The 13,510-nt window shown below is 43.5% G+C and overlaps 2 protein-coding genes across 6 annotated transcripts; both read right to left on the bottom strand.

Annotated features, from left to right (window-relative positions):
- Positions 1–862: 862 nt before the first annotated feature.
- sanbr (SANT and BTB domain regulator of CSR) lies at positions 863–9,159 on the bottom strand. 5 transcript variants are annotated; one of them, XR_014724680.1, is made up of 23 exons: positions 8,844–9,159; positions 8,388–8,436; positions 8,098–8,246; positions 7,283–7,469; positions 7,061–7,154; positions 6,491–6,723; positions 6,205–6,263; positions 5,487–5,647; positions 5,271–5,357; positions 5,066–5,176; positions 4,849–4,972; positions 4,602–4,754; positions 4,302–4,450; positions 4,111–4,207; positions 3,524–3,556; positions 3,325–3,424; positions 3,045–3,133; positions 2,522–2,550; positions 2,308–2,381; positions 2,126–2,214; positions 1,795–1,886; positions 1,238–1,608; positions 863–1,093 (listed from the first exon to the last, which is right to left on the bottom strand). XR_014724680.1 is itself a non-coding variant. In XM_084667246.1 (22 exons), exons 3-22 carry the CDS (start codon positions 8,242–8,244, stop codon positions 1,572–1,574), a joined length of 2,145 nt encoding a protein of 714 aa, XP_084523372.1. In that variant the 5' UTR covers positions 8,245–8,246; positions 8,388–8,436; positions 8,844–9,159; the 3' UTR covers positions 863–1,571. The 5 variants fall into 5 exon arrangements, 3 of the variants coding, with proteins under 3 accessions (XP_084523372.1, XP_084523374.1, XP_084523373.1); XR_014724681.1 differs by having other exon boundaries at positions 1,505–1,608; XM_084667246.1 differs by having other exon boundaries at positions 863–1,608.
- A 217-nt stretch (positions 9,160–9,376) lies between these two features.
- On the bottom strand, positions 9,377–12,915 carry pex13 (peroxisomal biogenesis factor 13). Its single transcript, XM_084667305.1, has 4 exons — positions 12,764–12,915; positions 11,512–12,221; positions 11,173–11,295; positions 9,377–10,741 (listed from the first exon to the last, which is right to left on the bottom strand). The coding sequence occupies exons 1-4, from the start codon at positions 12,835–12,837 to the stop codon at positions 10,359–10,361; spliced, it is 1,290 nt and encodes a 429-aa protein (XP_084523431.1). The 5' UTR covers positions 12,838–12,915; the 3' UTR covers positions 9,377–10,358.
- Between the last annotated feature and the right edge of the window lie 595 nt (positions 12,916–13,510).

Genomic DNA, 13,510 nt, shown 5'->3' with positions numbered 1-13,510 from the left:
TGTATTGTATTGTGTGGAAGTATCAAGTAGCAACACTACTGAGTCCTCCTGCCTGAACCTTGTGCTGCAATGATCATTAAACTTGTCCCCACACAAGGGTTACAAACATGGGGGTAACCGGAGGCCCTCTGTCTCCCTGACCCAGTTTAGGGGAGTCATTCTTGGCATCTGCTATCGGATAGAGCAGGAAGGCTCACTGCTGGGACACGGGCCATGTTGTCCCCCGGCCCCCCATCTCTCTGGGGTTATTAATACTCCTGGGTAGTGAGGAAGCCAGCTAGTAGTTGTGCCTAGATAGATATACGGCACCGCCAACTTACCTATGCCAGCCGGGCATAGCAACAGCTACACTTCAGGGTTCCAGAAGTATCCAACAAACAACCACTCAAAGTCAGCTCAAAATACCCACCCCAAAGACGGAAGAAACATGTTAGATCAACTAAACCAAGTATTAATAATCAAAGTGATGAGCATGACAATTCTGATATTTTTTTTTTGAAACCTAGGTATTTGGCTTAATCCACCTAAAGAAGCCATATATGAATGGAAATAGTTAAATAGTTTTAATTCAAATCAAAATACCTGTCACCATGAAAATGCAACTTCAGATTCCATCTGAGGCTAATGTTGGTGCCACTGAGGCAAAGTTAAACTTCTAAGGGGTGTTGGTGACACAAACTCCCAGTACTGATACTGACACCCAAAGGAGAAGAACTGAACTGCACAGAGCCCGAGTCTGCCTAACACGCTTACCAATAACAACACCATATACAGTTACAGGAAAGCACTCAGCCGTGTGTACACAATCTCACCTATACCTGGCCTGCATACAATACAAGAATAGGTCACAGTAACAACCAAATAGTTGATATTTGTCATTTTATTTTGGAGCACAGTTTATTCATGTTATTTTGGTCCCAGAGTGTTATGGTTTATCCATTTGGTACACAGAAATAGCAACAAGAATTCTATTGACCATATGTCTAGTGGCAACCACCTACTTTTTCAGTTATGGAAGATTCTAAGGTTAGTCTACGCAGGTTGAGCTGGATGAACTTCTTTCAGGAGGTCACCAACCCTGGTCCTAACACACCTACAGCAGACAGTACTTAGGTTTAGTCCAGCACAAACATAAATTGACTACAAGTGAAATTAGACTGTTACTAATTGAATGTAGATTAACACAAAGGGGTGTTGGTGCCGGTCAGGAGTAAAAGCCTGTACACTCTCTGCCTACCTAGGAGCAGGGTTGAGACCGCTGATGTATTGCATTGGCATACAGTTTGACAAGCGAGAGGAAACGGGGTGACTGGAGGTCTCCCAGTGGTGGTCAATCAGGCTGATGGGGGCTGGACTGCTCTAGAGGTGGGCCACAGTCCTATGGCGAAGCTAAACCACGAGCCCAGGAGTGGGACCCAAGCATGACCCGTTCTTAAGTAGGGCAGAGTGGAGCGAGTTAGGGAGGAGGGGCTCTTTCTAGGATCCCGATTGTGGGCGATCTTACGCTTGATTTTCAGGTGAGGATCGCCCCATCTTTCTCCTCCTCTTCCTTTCCATGGGTGTCCTTCCGTCTATGTTGGCCGCACCTGGGCAAAGCGGGCCTTTGTTCTAAGAGATTCCATGAATGCGTGGGGGGAAGAACAGAACGAGAGGATCATATAAGACATAGAAAGACAGGGAGCGTACGAAGATACTTTGTTGCCTTGCAGTCTCAAGGTGTATAGGAAGTGTGTGTGTGTGTGTGTGTATGTGTATGTGTGTGTGTGCGCGCGTCTACAGAAGTACACATGGTACCTGAGGGTTTTGTCCGAGCCACTCTGTCGACTGCTGGTCTGGGAGGAGCTCCTGAACTGGGCCTCCAGACGGGAATATATTCCCCCGGCATGCTACAGTAACAACCACAACCACATATTACACAACCACATACAACACACACACTGCCAACATGACCACATGACAAACCCAACAAAACCCCTGACCACAGTTCTCACAGACAGTCGTAAACACAGGGTAGAGGCTTATTTAGGCTAATACTGACATCATCAAATAAACTTGACCACAAGCGCAGAGACTTCCCACAGGAAGTCTATTGATACTGTAGGTCTACTGCTCTACAGGAGCGTACCTCCTTTGTGTCCTTGGCCTTGCTCTGCTCCTGGTCCCCAAACCTCATCTTAGTCAGGTGTCCAATAATCTCCACCATTCGCCGCTGGTCTGGGGTACAGGAAGAGGGGAGATTATGTACAGTAAACAAGGTTTGTACTAGGAAAAAAACCAGCTCCTGTCAGTGACTGGTGACCGTGTTACCTTCCTCTCTCTGGGCGTCTTGGTTGTAGCGCATGGAGCGAGCGCTGTCCCATTTACTCTTCTGAGCACTCACTCTGGAAGACACATCCACAAGCTCCCTCATCACCCGGCGCTGATTCATTCTTTGAACTAACTAATGCACAAATTGCGTTCCGTATCGTCAACTATGAAGCTGAACTGACAAGAATGTATTTCAGAACAAAGTTGAACTCACGTGAAAGGGGTGCTGTCCCGTGAGGGGTTCTGTAAATGTACAAAGTCAATTTTGAACGGTGATAAAAATGAAGATTACACACAGTGCTGTGCAAAAGTCTTAAGGCAGTAAGGCACCCAAGATGTTCTCTATGAATATTGCCTATTATTTTTTGGTATTTGTTTGGCCTTATGAAAGGGCAATGTTGAGAAAACTTTTGTTTTGTCTTTTCATTTCATGATATCTTAAAGCATTTTTGCTTTAGTATTTTTTTCTTTCATAATTAATACACCAAGTACAATAGCAATGTGTATCAAGGAACTATATTCTCTGCTAAAACTGCTACTGAGATGCTATTCATAGATCAAATAAGGTTCTACTATTTGAATAAATCAAAGTTCTTATAACCCTATCCCCTGTAATAATGTACACATATTTTTATATTAAACCAAACAATAAGGATAAGCATCTTATAACCGAAGTACTGACATTAAGTTACTATCCAACTACACTTACTGTACATAAAGTAACAATTCAAACCCACTTTCTCAGCTGCTTTCTCTTTACGTTGAAAATTGGGTGAAGACATCTGCCTTTTCACAGGTTTGCTGGACTTCTTTGCCTTCTTAGCAGCTGGAAATAGACATGAACACTCTAAAATGACACCATCGTAAGCACTGGATCAGCTTTGTGTAACTACATACAGTACAGTAGGAAGAATGAACAAAAGCACATCGTAAAATATCATGTTCAGTTCACTGCCCCCCTCGGTTTCAAGATCCAATTCCCACAGATTAAAAGGCCCCATGGCTGGTGTACCACACCTTGCTTCTTTGACACCTCTTCCTCATCCCCGACCTCGTCCTCAGTGACCTCTGACCCTGTGGTGTACTCCTCGTCCTCTGAAAACAGGGACTGCTGTCTCTGCCAAAGGTCAGGTGAATCAGAAGGTGAATCAGATAGTTAACCTGTGCTAACCTCAGGTTAACCTTGGACCTTTTAGTAAACACGTAGAAAGCATACCAGTTGCAGACTCCAGTTCTTCAACAGTGAAAACTACAAAGAAAAAAAGGGGTTGAAAAGAGGTTAGGTTCATGTTCAAAACTGGAGATAACTGTGACTTTAAGCACCCCACAGATGTGTATTTTACTGATCTTAAAATGGAGAGCTATAGAAAGAGAGACAAAGAGAGAGACACAGAGAGAGAGAGACAGACAGAGAGACAAAGAGAGAGAGACAGAGAGAGAGAGACAGACAGAGAGACAAAGAGAGAGACACAGAGAGAGAGAGACAGACAGAGAGACAAAGAGAGAGACACAGAGAGAGAGAGACAGACAGACAGAGAGACAAAGAGAGAGAGAGAGACAAAGAGAGAGACAAAGAGAGAGAGAGACAGACAGAGAGACAAAGAGAGAGAGAGAGACAAAGAGAGAGACAAAGAGAAAGAGATAGACGGAGAGAGAGAGAGAGACAGAGAGAGAGAGAGAGAGAGAGAGAGAGAGAGAGAGAGAGAGAGAGAGAGAGAGAGAGAGAGAGAGAGAGAGAGAGAGAGACAGAGAGAGACACAGAGAGACACAGAGAGACACAGAGAGACACAGAGAGAGACTTACAGAACTACACTCTCCTCTCAGAGGTCCCAGAAGCCCTGGCTCCAGAAGGATATCACAGTCCAGCACCCTCTCTGCACTGCTGGGGGACTCCAAATGCCTGACACACACACACACACACAAATATAAAAGAAAAACAACATCAAAAATTTTTTTGTTCAAACAATTGACTGAAAAACCGCGGTGTTTCCTACCCTTCCGGTGGCTGTGTGTGGAGCACACACACTGCGTCTCGATGCAGTAGCAGGTCGTTCAGCAGTCTCGTCTGTGCAGAGTCAGACTGCTGGTCTCCACAGTCTCCATTGTGGGACGCACTCACGACATGGTCCCTCATCTGACAGCCCTGTGCGCATGCACACAAACACACACGTTACCCATAACCGCTCAATCTGCGTGTATTGCATTTTAACGCTGTATTTTGAACTACAGAGGCAGAGTTGAAGCACGCGTGTGTGTATGTGTGTGAGGGAGTGTATTTGTGTGAGTGTGTCTACCTTGGGCATACCGGTGGGATCAAAGCGGAGCACTCTCTGGTTGCAGCAGGGGTATATACCAGTCCCATGCCAGCCTTGCTCCGCGCCCCTACCCGAGTACACGACACTCTCAGGATGGTACCTGCAGTGGGACAGCTCAGCACACACAAAGGCCTGCACAGACACAGACACACAGACACACATGCACCACTGTAATAATTGGTCCAAGTACATGAGCAATTTAAATAATTAATACACGCACGCGTACCTGTTGGCAACGGGAGCAGGTTAGATGGTTTACAGTGCCCCAGATCCTCCAGTAGACCAACACCCAGGACTTCAGCTCTTCATATAAACCACTCGCATACTCATGCACCTCCCAGCTCTTCTGCCTAAACACACACACATTTCATATGCACACCGTTTTTTATTGACTCTCAATGAAGGATTTCAAGAACGCGTCCAAGTGTATCCGATGTCCCAACCTGGTGTGTGTGTATGCAATGTTTCCGAGCAGGTCGACGTTGATTTTTCCTGGGACGCAAGGGACCCGTCGCTCTGTGTCTTTGGTCAGCAGCTTAAGGCACAGACCACACCTGAGGGCGGAAATACAGACAGTTAAGGTTGATGAAACACTTGAACCCCCCCCCCCACCACCACCGCCATCTCACAAACAGGGGGTTTTCTTGCCTGTACAGAGTTGCTGCATTCCCCGGGGAATCTTGGTTCTTGTAGTTGACCTCAAAAAGACGCTCAATTTTCTTCTGAAACAGTTTGCTAGTGGGGTTAGGGGGAAATGAGTCTTTATTATTTTAACTAAGCATTATTGTTTTTTGGGTTTTGTTCAGATCAGAATGCATAAATGTTGTCACTGGAAAAAATGATAGGCTGTTTGCTTTGACTTACCTTTTGAATTTGTCTTTTTTGTCTTTGATTTCGTCCGCCTCGTTGTGGTCAAAGAGGTCAGCGATGCGTGCTGCGAGATTGCTGTTGATGCAGTTCATGTTACAGGGCGTGGCCACGATGGCGGTCATGTGCTTGTGGCAATACTGTATGCATTCCTCCACCTGAGAATGATGGGCAAGGCATCACTCACTGAAGTGTGGTCATCTGTAGGTTTCATCTTGCAGTTGGCATGGTTTACGAAGTGTGTTAAAACCAGTTTTGAAAAGATGCTGAACTAGACTGGATATTAGATCACCAATTTTGAGGTCAAATTACATTTGCAGCCATAGAATAACATGGTGCAATTCAGGCAAAAGGACTGAATTCTAAGTCTAGTTCACTTTTGTATGAACCACTATGGACCGCTATAGAGTAATGTCTGTGCATGGCCATGTGAGTTTACTGGCCACACAGTTTAACAATTCTTCCTATCCCAGTTTAAATGAGAAAGAAATGTGTTCAGTATATACAAAACAACACCACTCATGCAAACCATGCAACATAGACAGATTACAGTTCAAAACACCTTTCTTTTCAACAACAGTGCCAGACACATTTTTTTTGTTTGATGCAACAATAAAAAAGTAGTCCCAGATCTGTTTACACTATGCACTGCACCAGAAAAAAAAAACTATTTACATTCACTGCATAGCCAACAAGCTCACATCACAACACTTACTAACGTGTCCATCTTCAAGAATTCGGAGGAGATCAGGATTGAGATCACATTGCTGGGCTCTGTAACCAACAAACACCACATAACCAACCAAACGACTAGCCAACCACATAACACACTGGCAGAGACTAAACAAAAACACACCACCACCAACTTGAACAAACAAATCAAAGAACCACTGACTGATTCACACACAGTAAGGCTATTGATGGCATCCACAAATGTGAGGTGAATATATTTAGACATTTAGACGCCACCATCGTTGGTCGCCATATTTGCGTTTCATTACCAAGCCTGGGTTTCTCTTTGTTGCAGTCGGCTGACCTCTTCACGTAGTTCATGAGCCAGTCGAAGATCTGTACGTCACAGTGCACTGAGATGTCCACCTCCTCCCAGCGCTGGGCGTCCACTGACAAGTACTCGGCAAAGTAGCGCATCTCGTTCACCAGCAGGTCTCGGGGACACACAAAGTCCTGCTTCAGATTCTTGGCCTCATCACACACATGGATGACCATGTTGGGTCTGTGCGAGGGGGAGAGAGAGATACAAATGCAAAAATAGACACACAGACAGGCCATCTCAGTATGTATAGTGTAGGGGAAACACCTGTATTGGGGAGTTGCTGGCTGTCAAAGTGAAAACTTGAAATAAAAGTGAACTTCAAAATCACGTGAAATAAAAAGAATCACCACAAACTCTGATAAAAATGATGTGGAAAACAGGCTGATTTGCAAACTGCTACCTCCTCAACAGTGGTATTTCCTAGACAGATCTGACTTTAGTTCATCTTGATAACTCAGGAGTTGTCTGTGTGAATAATCTGCGATACATTAAGGTCAACCTTATGTGTTCCACTCACCCTCGCTCCTCCTGGGGTAACTCCTCTTCCTCACCTGAGGCCCGCCTCGCTTTCTCCCCAGCCACACTCCTTCCTGAGGAGATCACTTTCAAACCTGATGATACAAATCAACCACACGAGGCACAAGAAGATTTGAAGGGATTTCAAGTCTCTAAGTCCAAGACAAGAGCTGAAGTATGGTTTGGGAATTGCTTTAACAGCGTATGAACCTATCAGCCTCACCTGTAACTAGGCCAGTGCATTGATTGGTGCCAGTCTCCCCAGCTTCTTCTGTATCCAATAGGGAGGACTTAATGTATGTGGGAAGGGTGTCTGAAGGGGAGGAGCCTCCTGCTGTCAGCCCATTGCATTGGTCATCTGCATGGGGGAATTCCCCTGTATTCTTTAGTTCCTCAAATCTTCTTGCGCACTGTGGGTAGCAATAAAGTCCATAACAAAACTCTTAACTCACTGTCTGACTCATTTTGTTTTTACATGCTGCATTATCCCAACTACGTCCCAAGCAATGACTGTGATACCAAGAACACAACATACTGTAGAGTACAAGGACTAAATGTTTTCACACATTTTCTAATAAAAATGTTTATTAGAAAACAATATAGAAATGTGATGTATTTATCTCTTTGGTCTGGCTCTTGCACTGCACCTAGTGTTATATAACTACATATTTTACATTACTAGCTAAGCATCAGAATCAGAAAGGTATAGCTCAGAGGTAGATCTTCTGACTGCAGATCAAGGTCACAGGTTCCAATCACAACTTGTACTGTATGACACTTTCGATAAAAGCATCTGCTAAATGAAAAAACTAATACATTATATAATAAATATCTAAATGTTTTAATATAGTCTTTTGAAATATGCATTTCAAATGTATGTAGCTACATATACATGTACCTTTAACGGTCACCCTAGCTATGATTGCTACAGAATCCTGAATTTTTGATAAAGCCACATAGTGAGTAGTCATCATGTCACCGGTCAGTACAATGATTCGTAATATATCTAGCGTGCACTGTTCTCATGGTTGGACATACCTCTTTTGGAGTGAAGCCAGGGACAAGTTTGGCCACATTATCCCAGTTGATAGGCTGTGGCACTCCCAACAGAGAACCCAGCACCATGTCCAAAACTAGGATATTGTTGTCATATGGAAAGTTGTTGTTGGAGCAGAAGCGACTCATGTCTGCAGGGTATTTAAAACATAATATTGTAGATGTAAAATACTTTAAATACATTAACTCAATCGTAACTTGTAATCTAATTTTGGGTTCTTTGGTCAGAATAAACATTTTGTATTTTCCTATTTATGGTAAAAGACTCATACCTGCACTGGTGTCCTAGCTCCAAACAGTGGCCAATCCCATTCGTCCCTGCTAAATTAAATCATCTGAATTTACAGTCGAACAGAACGATACATATCCTGACTGTTAAGACTAGCCACAACAAAGGCAACAAATGCACATATAGTACTTAGCAAGGCATCTTACTCAAACTGACTTTCTCTGCAAAGATACTCGCTGGTGCTGAGAAATGCCTGATTTGGCTAGCTGACATACTATTCTTATGCATAAATGTTATGAAATAAGATATGACTTGCGTTAGCAGCTACTCCAGTGTGGTCCAGACCATATTATTATTGGCAAGTCTTTCTACATCTTCTAGATTATCTGGACTACAGTAGTACCTTGGCAATGCTAAATGGCAAAGTGACTTGGTTAATTTGATCATTCTGGGGTGTAGTTACCATATCTGTTGACAAGCTAGCTAGCTAATTACTTACTCTTATTTGCAGGCTTTGCTTTGGCTGTACGATCGCAGAGAATAACGTAGCTCTAGCTTTGTCAGCTACTAGCATGACAAGGCAGCTAGACTAGCACTAATTGTAAAGCTCAAAATTGTGTTATTCTTAGCTAGCCAGCAAATAGTTTGCTACAGAAAAAGTACAATATTTCGTAGTCAGGTAAAATATGTTTCTGAGCAGCACTGCATGAAGTGTGGGAATTCCATACAATGACTATTTCGACGTCCCCATCATCACCAAAAACATTTTTGCACAGCTGATTTTTTTCTCCTTCCGGTGCCGCAAATGTGTTCCATCCCAGTGCCGCAGTGCAGCAGGTGTTCCGTAGCGTCCTGGTTGCTTAGTAACCAAGGCGCACCGTAGACTTCCGTTATAATCAAGTAATTTAGCTACTATTTTACTAGTAAGTAAACTAGAAAGAATGTCTCAAAAAGGAAAATGTTAATACATGTTTATTATCTTTGGTTGAAACTCTCTAGGTTCAATATAGGTAGCTATAACAGAAGAAGTGGTTAAGTATGCTTAAAATATTTTTATTTTCGAGGGAACAGTGAAGTTTTGCAGTTTTAGCTACAGTCCAGTAGTAGCTAATTCAGACGTCAGGTTTACTTTAGCCCTGCCAGTAGTCATGTTACAAATGAAAAATACAACCTCGTCTGAAATAAATCACGTTTTGAAAATATACGTTTTTACAATACATTATATTTACATATTACACCCTTATTAGACAGCGGGGGGTGAATGCAATGTGAATGATCATAATCAAAATTACTGGGCTTTAGTATCATGCAACAATAAAAAAACAAATATACTAACACAACTTAATTACAACGTTTTAATTACAGGCCCAAACAGGGCTTGATTCTGAAAATGATCCAACATCATACACATTTTGCCATCCACACCATCCTTCTAAACATGTAACCATTGGCTACACATACACTTTTACCAACATTATCTCTTAAGAACCAATTCATGATCGGAACAGGGTAAATTGTCTGTGTCTGATTTGAAACTTTGTAATTTATTGAAGTGGCTGCAAAAATACATCCAACAAAGGCATAAAGTTTATTCTCAGGACCATTCTGGCTGGTTGAGAAACTGCTAACATAGTCAACCAATGCACCTTTCTGTATCAATGAACATTTTGTAAAACTAATTTCTGAGAATTAAATATATCACATGATTAAGAACGTGTATCACATTACCAATCCTAAATTGTGAATGTGGAACCCAGACTGCTACGTTTAAGCCTTAATGAGAATTAATCAACCACAAATCAACAGAAAGCAGAACAGTTTTCAGGTATCCAATCCGATGAACCCCAGTATCATATTAATGAATTCTGAAAATAACCTGTAATTACACAGTATAACTGTGCTAAGAGACACAGTTGAATCTTATTGAGATTACAAAAATTGGACAAAAATGGATACTTGAGAATTTGACTTCACTTTTTGTAGAACCTAAGCAAACACACAGACATTTACATTATCACAGGTCAATTCTCTCTGGTATAGTCAGCACAGTGCTTGAGGCTATACTAGAATAAGGTGCTCCTGTGTTGAGGGGTATTTCTGTTTCTCTGTACACTGACTCCAGCAGCTCCTCTGAGCTACCCTGGGTGCTCGCTGAGCCGGGGTATAGAACTGGGGTGAAGTTTGGGACTGAAGTTGGCCCTGGGCAAGTTGCCAGAGCAGGTTGATGGTTTTGAAGGCCCTCTGGGTTGCTTTGCTGAGCCTGGGTCAGCCTATCTTGCTCAGTGTGCTTATGCCCTCTCCTCTTACCAAGAACCTTTACATAGTTTGCTGGGACGAGGCCTGTGGTCTGGCCATCCACGCTGGCCAGCAGCCAGCCACGTACCCTGGGCTGTAGTTCTGCAAACAGGACAGAAGAACATGAACTCAGATTCATTTAACTTTCATTGTTTTGTACATACGACACCGATAGGGGTCAGATGGCTGAGCGGTTAGGGAATCGGGCTACCAATCACAAGGTTGCCGGTTCGATTGCCGGTTCGATTCCTGGCCGTGCCAAATTACGTTGTGTCCCTGGGCAAGGCACTTCACCCTACTTGCCTCGGGGGAATGTCCCTGTACTTACTGTAAGTCGCTCTGGATAAGAGTGTCTGCTAAATCACTAAATGTAAATGTGATAGTTAGCCAGATTTCAGGTCTGACTACCCTACAGTGGAATCCTGCTTTCTATTTTTCCACATGGACAAATATGGCAATAAAGGACAGGTCAGTATGTACTGTCCCAGGCCTTGACAGAAAGTTGTTAAGTGCTAGTCGGATGGTAGTCTCACCTTTTGGGGCAAGGTTGAGCATATCTCCAGCCTGCATAGAGACCTCCTCCTCAGACGCGGCTGTGAAGTTGTACTCGGCCTTGGCCACAACATGGTCATCCTCCCCACTGGCCCAGTTGATAGCTGCATGGAAAGATAAAAGCAGTCACCTGATTGATAATTTTCATAGTTAGATATTGACCTATTGACTCCTTATCTACTACTCAAGTATGCCTTACTCCTATTCAAGGAACAGTGTTCATGATCACTGTGCAATATACCGTGAGTCTAACATGTTGTGTAACCATGCTTCCACATCCCAAATCCATACATGAAAGCTAAAAAGGCGTGTGGGCTCACCAGTGTCTTCCGTCTCCTGGGTGGAGCTCAGCAGCTTCCAGATCAAATACGGCCCTCCGAGGACGACCGCCAGAAACAGGAAGATGGGCCAGGATTTGACCGGGCCTCTGGGGTCATCTATTCCAGCTCCAACCCCTCTCGCAGCAGTGGTTGCCAGCACATCTCCTGCACTGTCTGCCCACAAGTCCTCAACCTCAGCATCCTGCCTCAGCCCGAGGAGCCTCTGCATGCGTCGGTAGAGGTATCTCAAAGTGCGTACCAGTGCAAACGCAGAGAAGACACGGGTGAAGTGCACCCGCAGTCGTGTGAAGTGGTTGGCTACGTCCAACACCGCCCGGAAACTGTTATAGACGGCGGAGAAGGTGGCGTCCAGCATCATGCTCACAGAGGAAAAGGCCTGGACGATGCTCTGGATGGACTGGAAGGCCCCGCGGCTGCTTTCCTCAGCCTGCTGCACAAAGCGGCTGGGAGCCACGTCCTCTGATGGGGGTAAGCGGTTGTAGCCGCCAAGGCCATAGCCACCACTGTAGCTGTAAGGGCTGTATCCCGGATACATGGAGCTTCCATAGGGACTGTAGGAAGACGGGATGGAGTTGAAGGCAGGACGGTAGGATTGCTGGACGGGGCGAGGGGGAAGTGGTGGAGTCATACGGGTCAGAATCGGTGGTCCTGATAAGGTGGAAGGACCAGCTGGACCAAATTCTGCTGACCTGATAATTAGCAAGAGAGATGACTGGTAAATAAGTGTTATGATTGGTGTGGGAAAAATTGTGTGCGTGAAATAGCCTACATCAAATGTGTCTGCTAGCTGCTGCATTAGCTAGAATCACCACTGCCAAAATCTAACCCTGTAGCCTACTGTAGTCTAACTGAAACTGACAGGTAGCTAGCTGTGGCAGCTTGGTAGTTAGGCCTTTGTCACTTTGCTAGTTCACCTTGTAAAAGTAACGTTGCTTGTTGCTGGATTGACGTTAGCATGACAGCAATATAGCAGGCGATAATCAATCTAACATATACCCTTATCTTAAATTTAAACAACGCCTTACGTAGCGAAAGGACCGACTTAGCTAGCCTAGCTAGCTAAATAATCAGGTGTGTGGCTAATTGCTAGCTCTAGTGTATGCTAGTCACAAGACATTGACAAGTAGATTAAAACAAATGTTACTGTAGCTCTTAACAGGTTTAGCTCTAGCACTAGTAGTACTTGTAACTGTGAAGTAACATTAGCTGAACATATTAGATTTGTTTTTACCGATAATTTACTGGGGCACCCATAGCTCCTGGAATCCGCCTTTCCCATGGTTTGGGAGGAGGCTGCGATGCCATGTTGTTGTTATTTGTGTCGAAGAAATGTTAGCTGTGTACCGAAGTCAGTAGCAGGAGTGCCTGACGTTACAGACCTCACCAAACGCAGCCAGAAAAAAAGGTTATTGGTATTGGTCAAGTTAATCAATAAAAAAAGGTCAGTATTTTGAAAATGTTTGTTGATTTGTTGTATTGCTTGTTTTTTTATAGAAGTTTTTTAATAATGGATTAAATAAGAAATTATGTCGTTAACAATCTCTATTTCGATTTGCTTAGTCTTTTTGTGCGTCATTCTTCCTTGGCCAAAAGAGGGCGACCTGGTACAATAAACGTTGATATTTGTTTAGTCGAAGTTGGATCTTTGCTGATGATTTAGGCTGAATATGTACAAAAGACGAAGACTGATAACATTTGATATAGCTCTATATCAGGTATCTACAGATATCTACACTTTAATTATACGACAGTAAATACAGATCAATTTAACTAAGAATATTCAAAGATTCAGAATCGCCTAAGCTATATTCGCCGACTAATTGCACAAACAAGGAATTTACTATTGTAGACAAGGAATTAACTATGGCAGGAAGGGAATAAGAGTTGTAAGGCCCCCCAGGTTAAATTCGAAAACATTGGTTTATCTCGTTTGTATTTCAGAAAATGCAACTTCAATGTGTTGAAAATGTAGAACGGG

The sequence above is a fragment of the Hypomesus nipponensis genome, chromosome 11, assembly GCF_054491055.1.
Source record: "Hypomesus nipponensis isolate SF chromosome 11, ASM5449105v1, whole genome shotgun sequence".
In the NCBI taxonomy this organism is placed as follows: domain Eukaryota; kingdom Metazoa; phylum Chordata; class Actinopteri; order Osmeriformes; family Osmeridae; genus Hypomesus; species Hypomesus nipponensis.
The sequence above is the reverse complement of the archived record's forward strand: the minus strand, read 5'-3'. Positions and strand labels throughout refer to the sequence as shown.

Excerpts from the sequence above, each read along its gene's own strand:
- sanbr (XM_084667246.1), bottom strand. The coding sequence starts at position 8,244 with ATGAGTCGCTTCTGCTCCAACAACAACTTTCCATATGACAACAATATC. Across the intron at positions 7,470-8,097 it reads CTGGCTTCACTCCAAAAGAG|TGCGCAAGAAGATTTGAGGA; the intron begins GTATGTCCAACC and ends TGCTACCCACAG. Across the intron at positions 2,382-2,521 it reads CGGGACAGCACCCCTTTCAC|AGTGAGTGCTCAGAAGAGTA; the intron begins GTGAGTTCAACT and ends TGTGTCTTCCAG.
- pex13 (XM_084667305.1), bottom strand. The coding sequence starts at position 12,837 with ATGGCATCGCAGCCTCCTCCCAAACCATGGGAAAGGCGGATTCCAGGA. Across the intron at positions 11,296-11,511 it reads CCAGGAGACGGAAGACACTG|CTATCAACTGGGCCAGTGGG; the intron begins GTGAGCCCACAC and ends CTTTCCATGCAG. Across the intron at positions 10,742-11,172 it reads GCTCAACCTTGCCCCAAAAG|AACTACAGCCCAGGGTACGT; the intron begins GTGAGACTACCA and ends TCCTGTTTGCAG.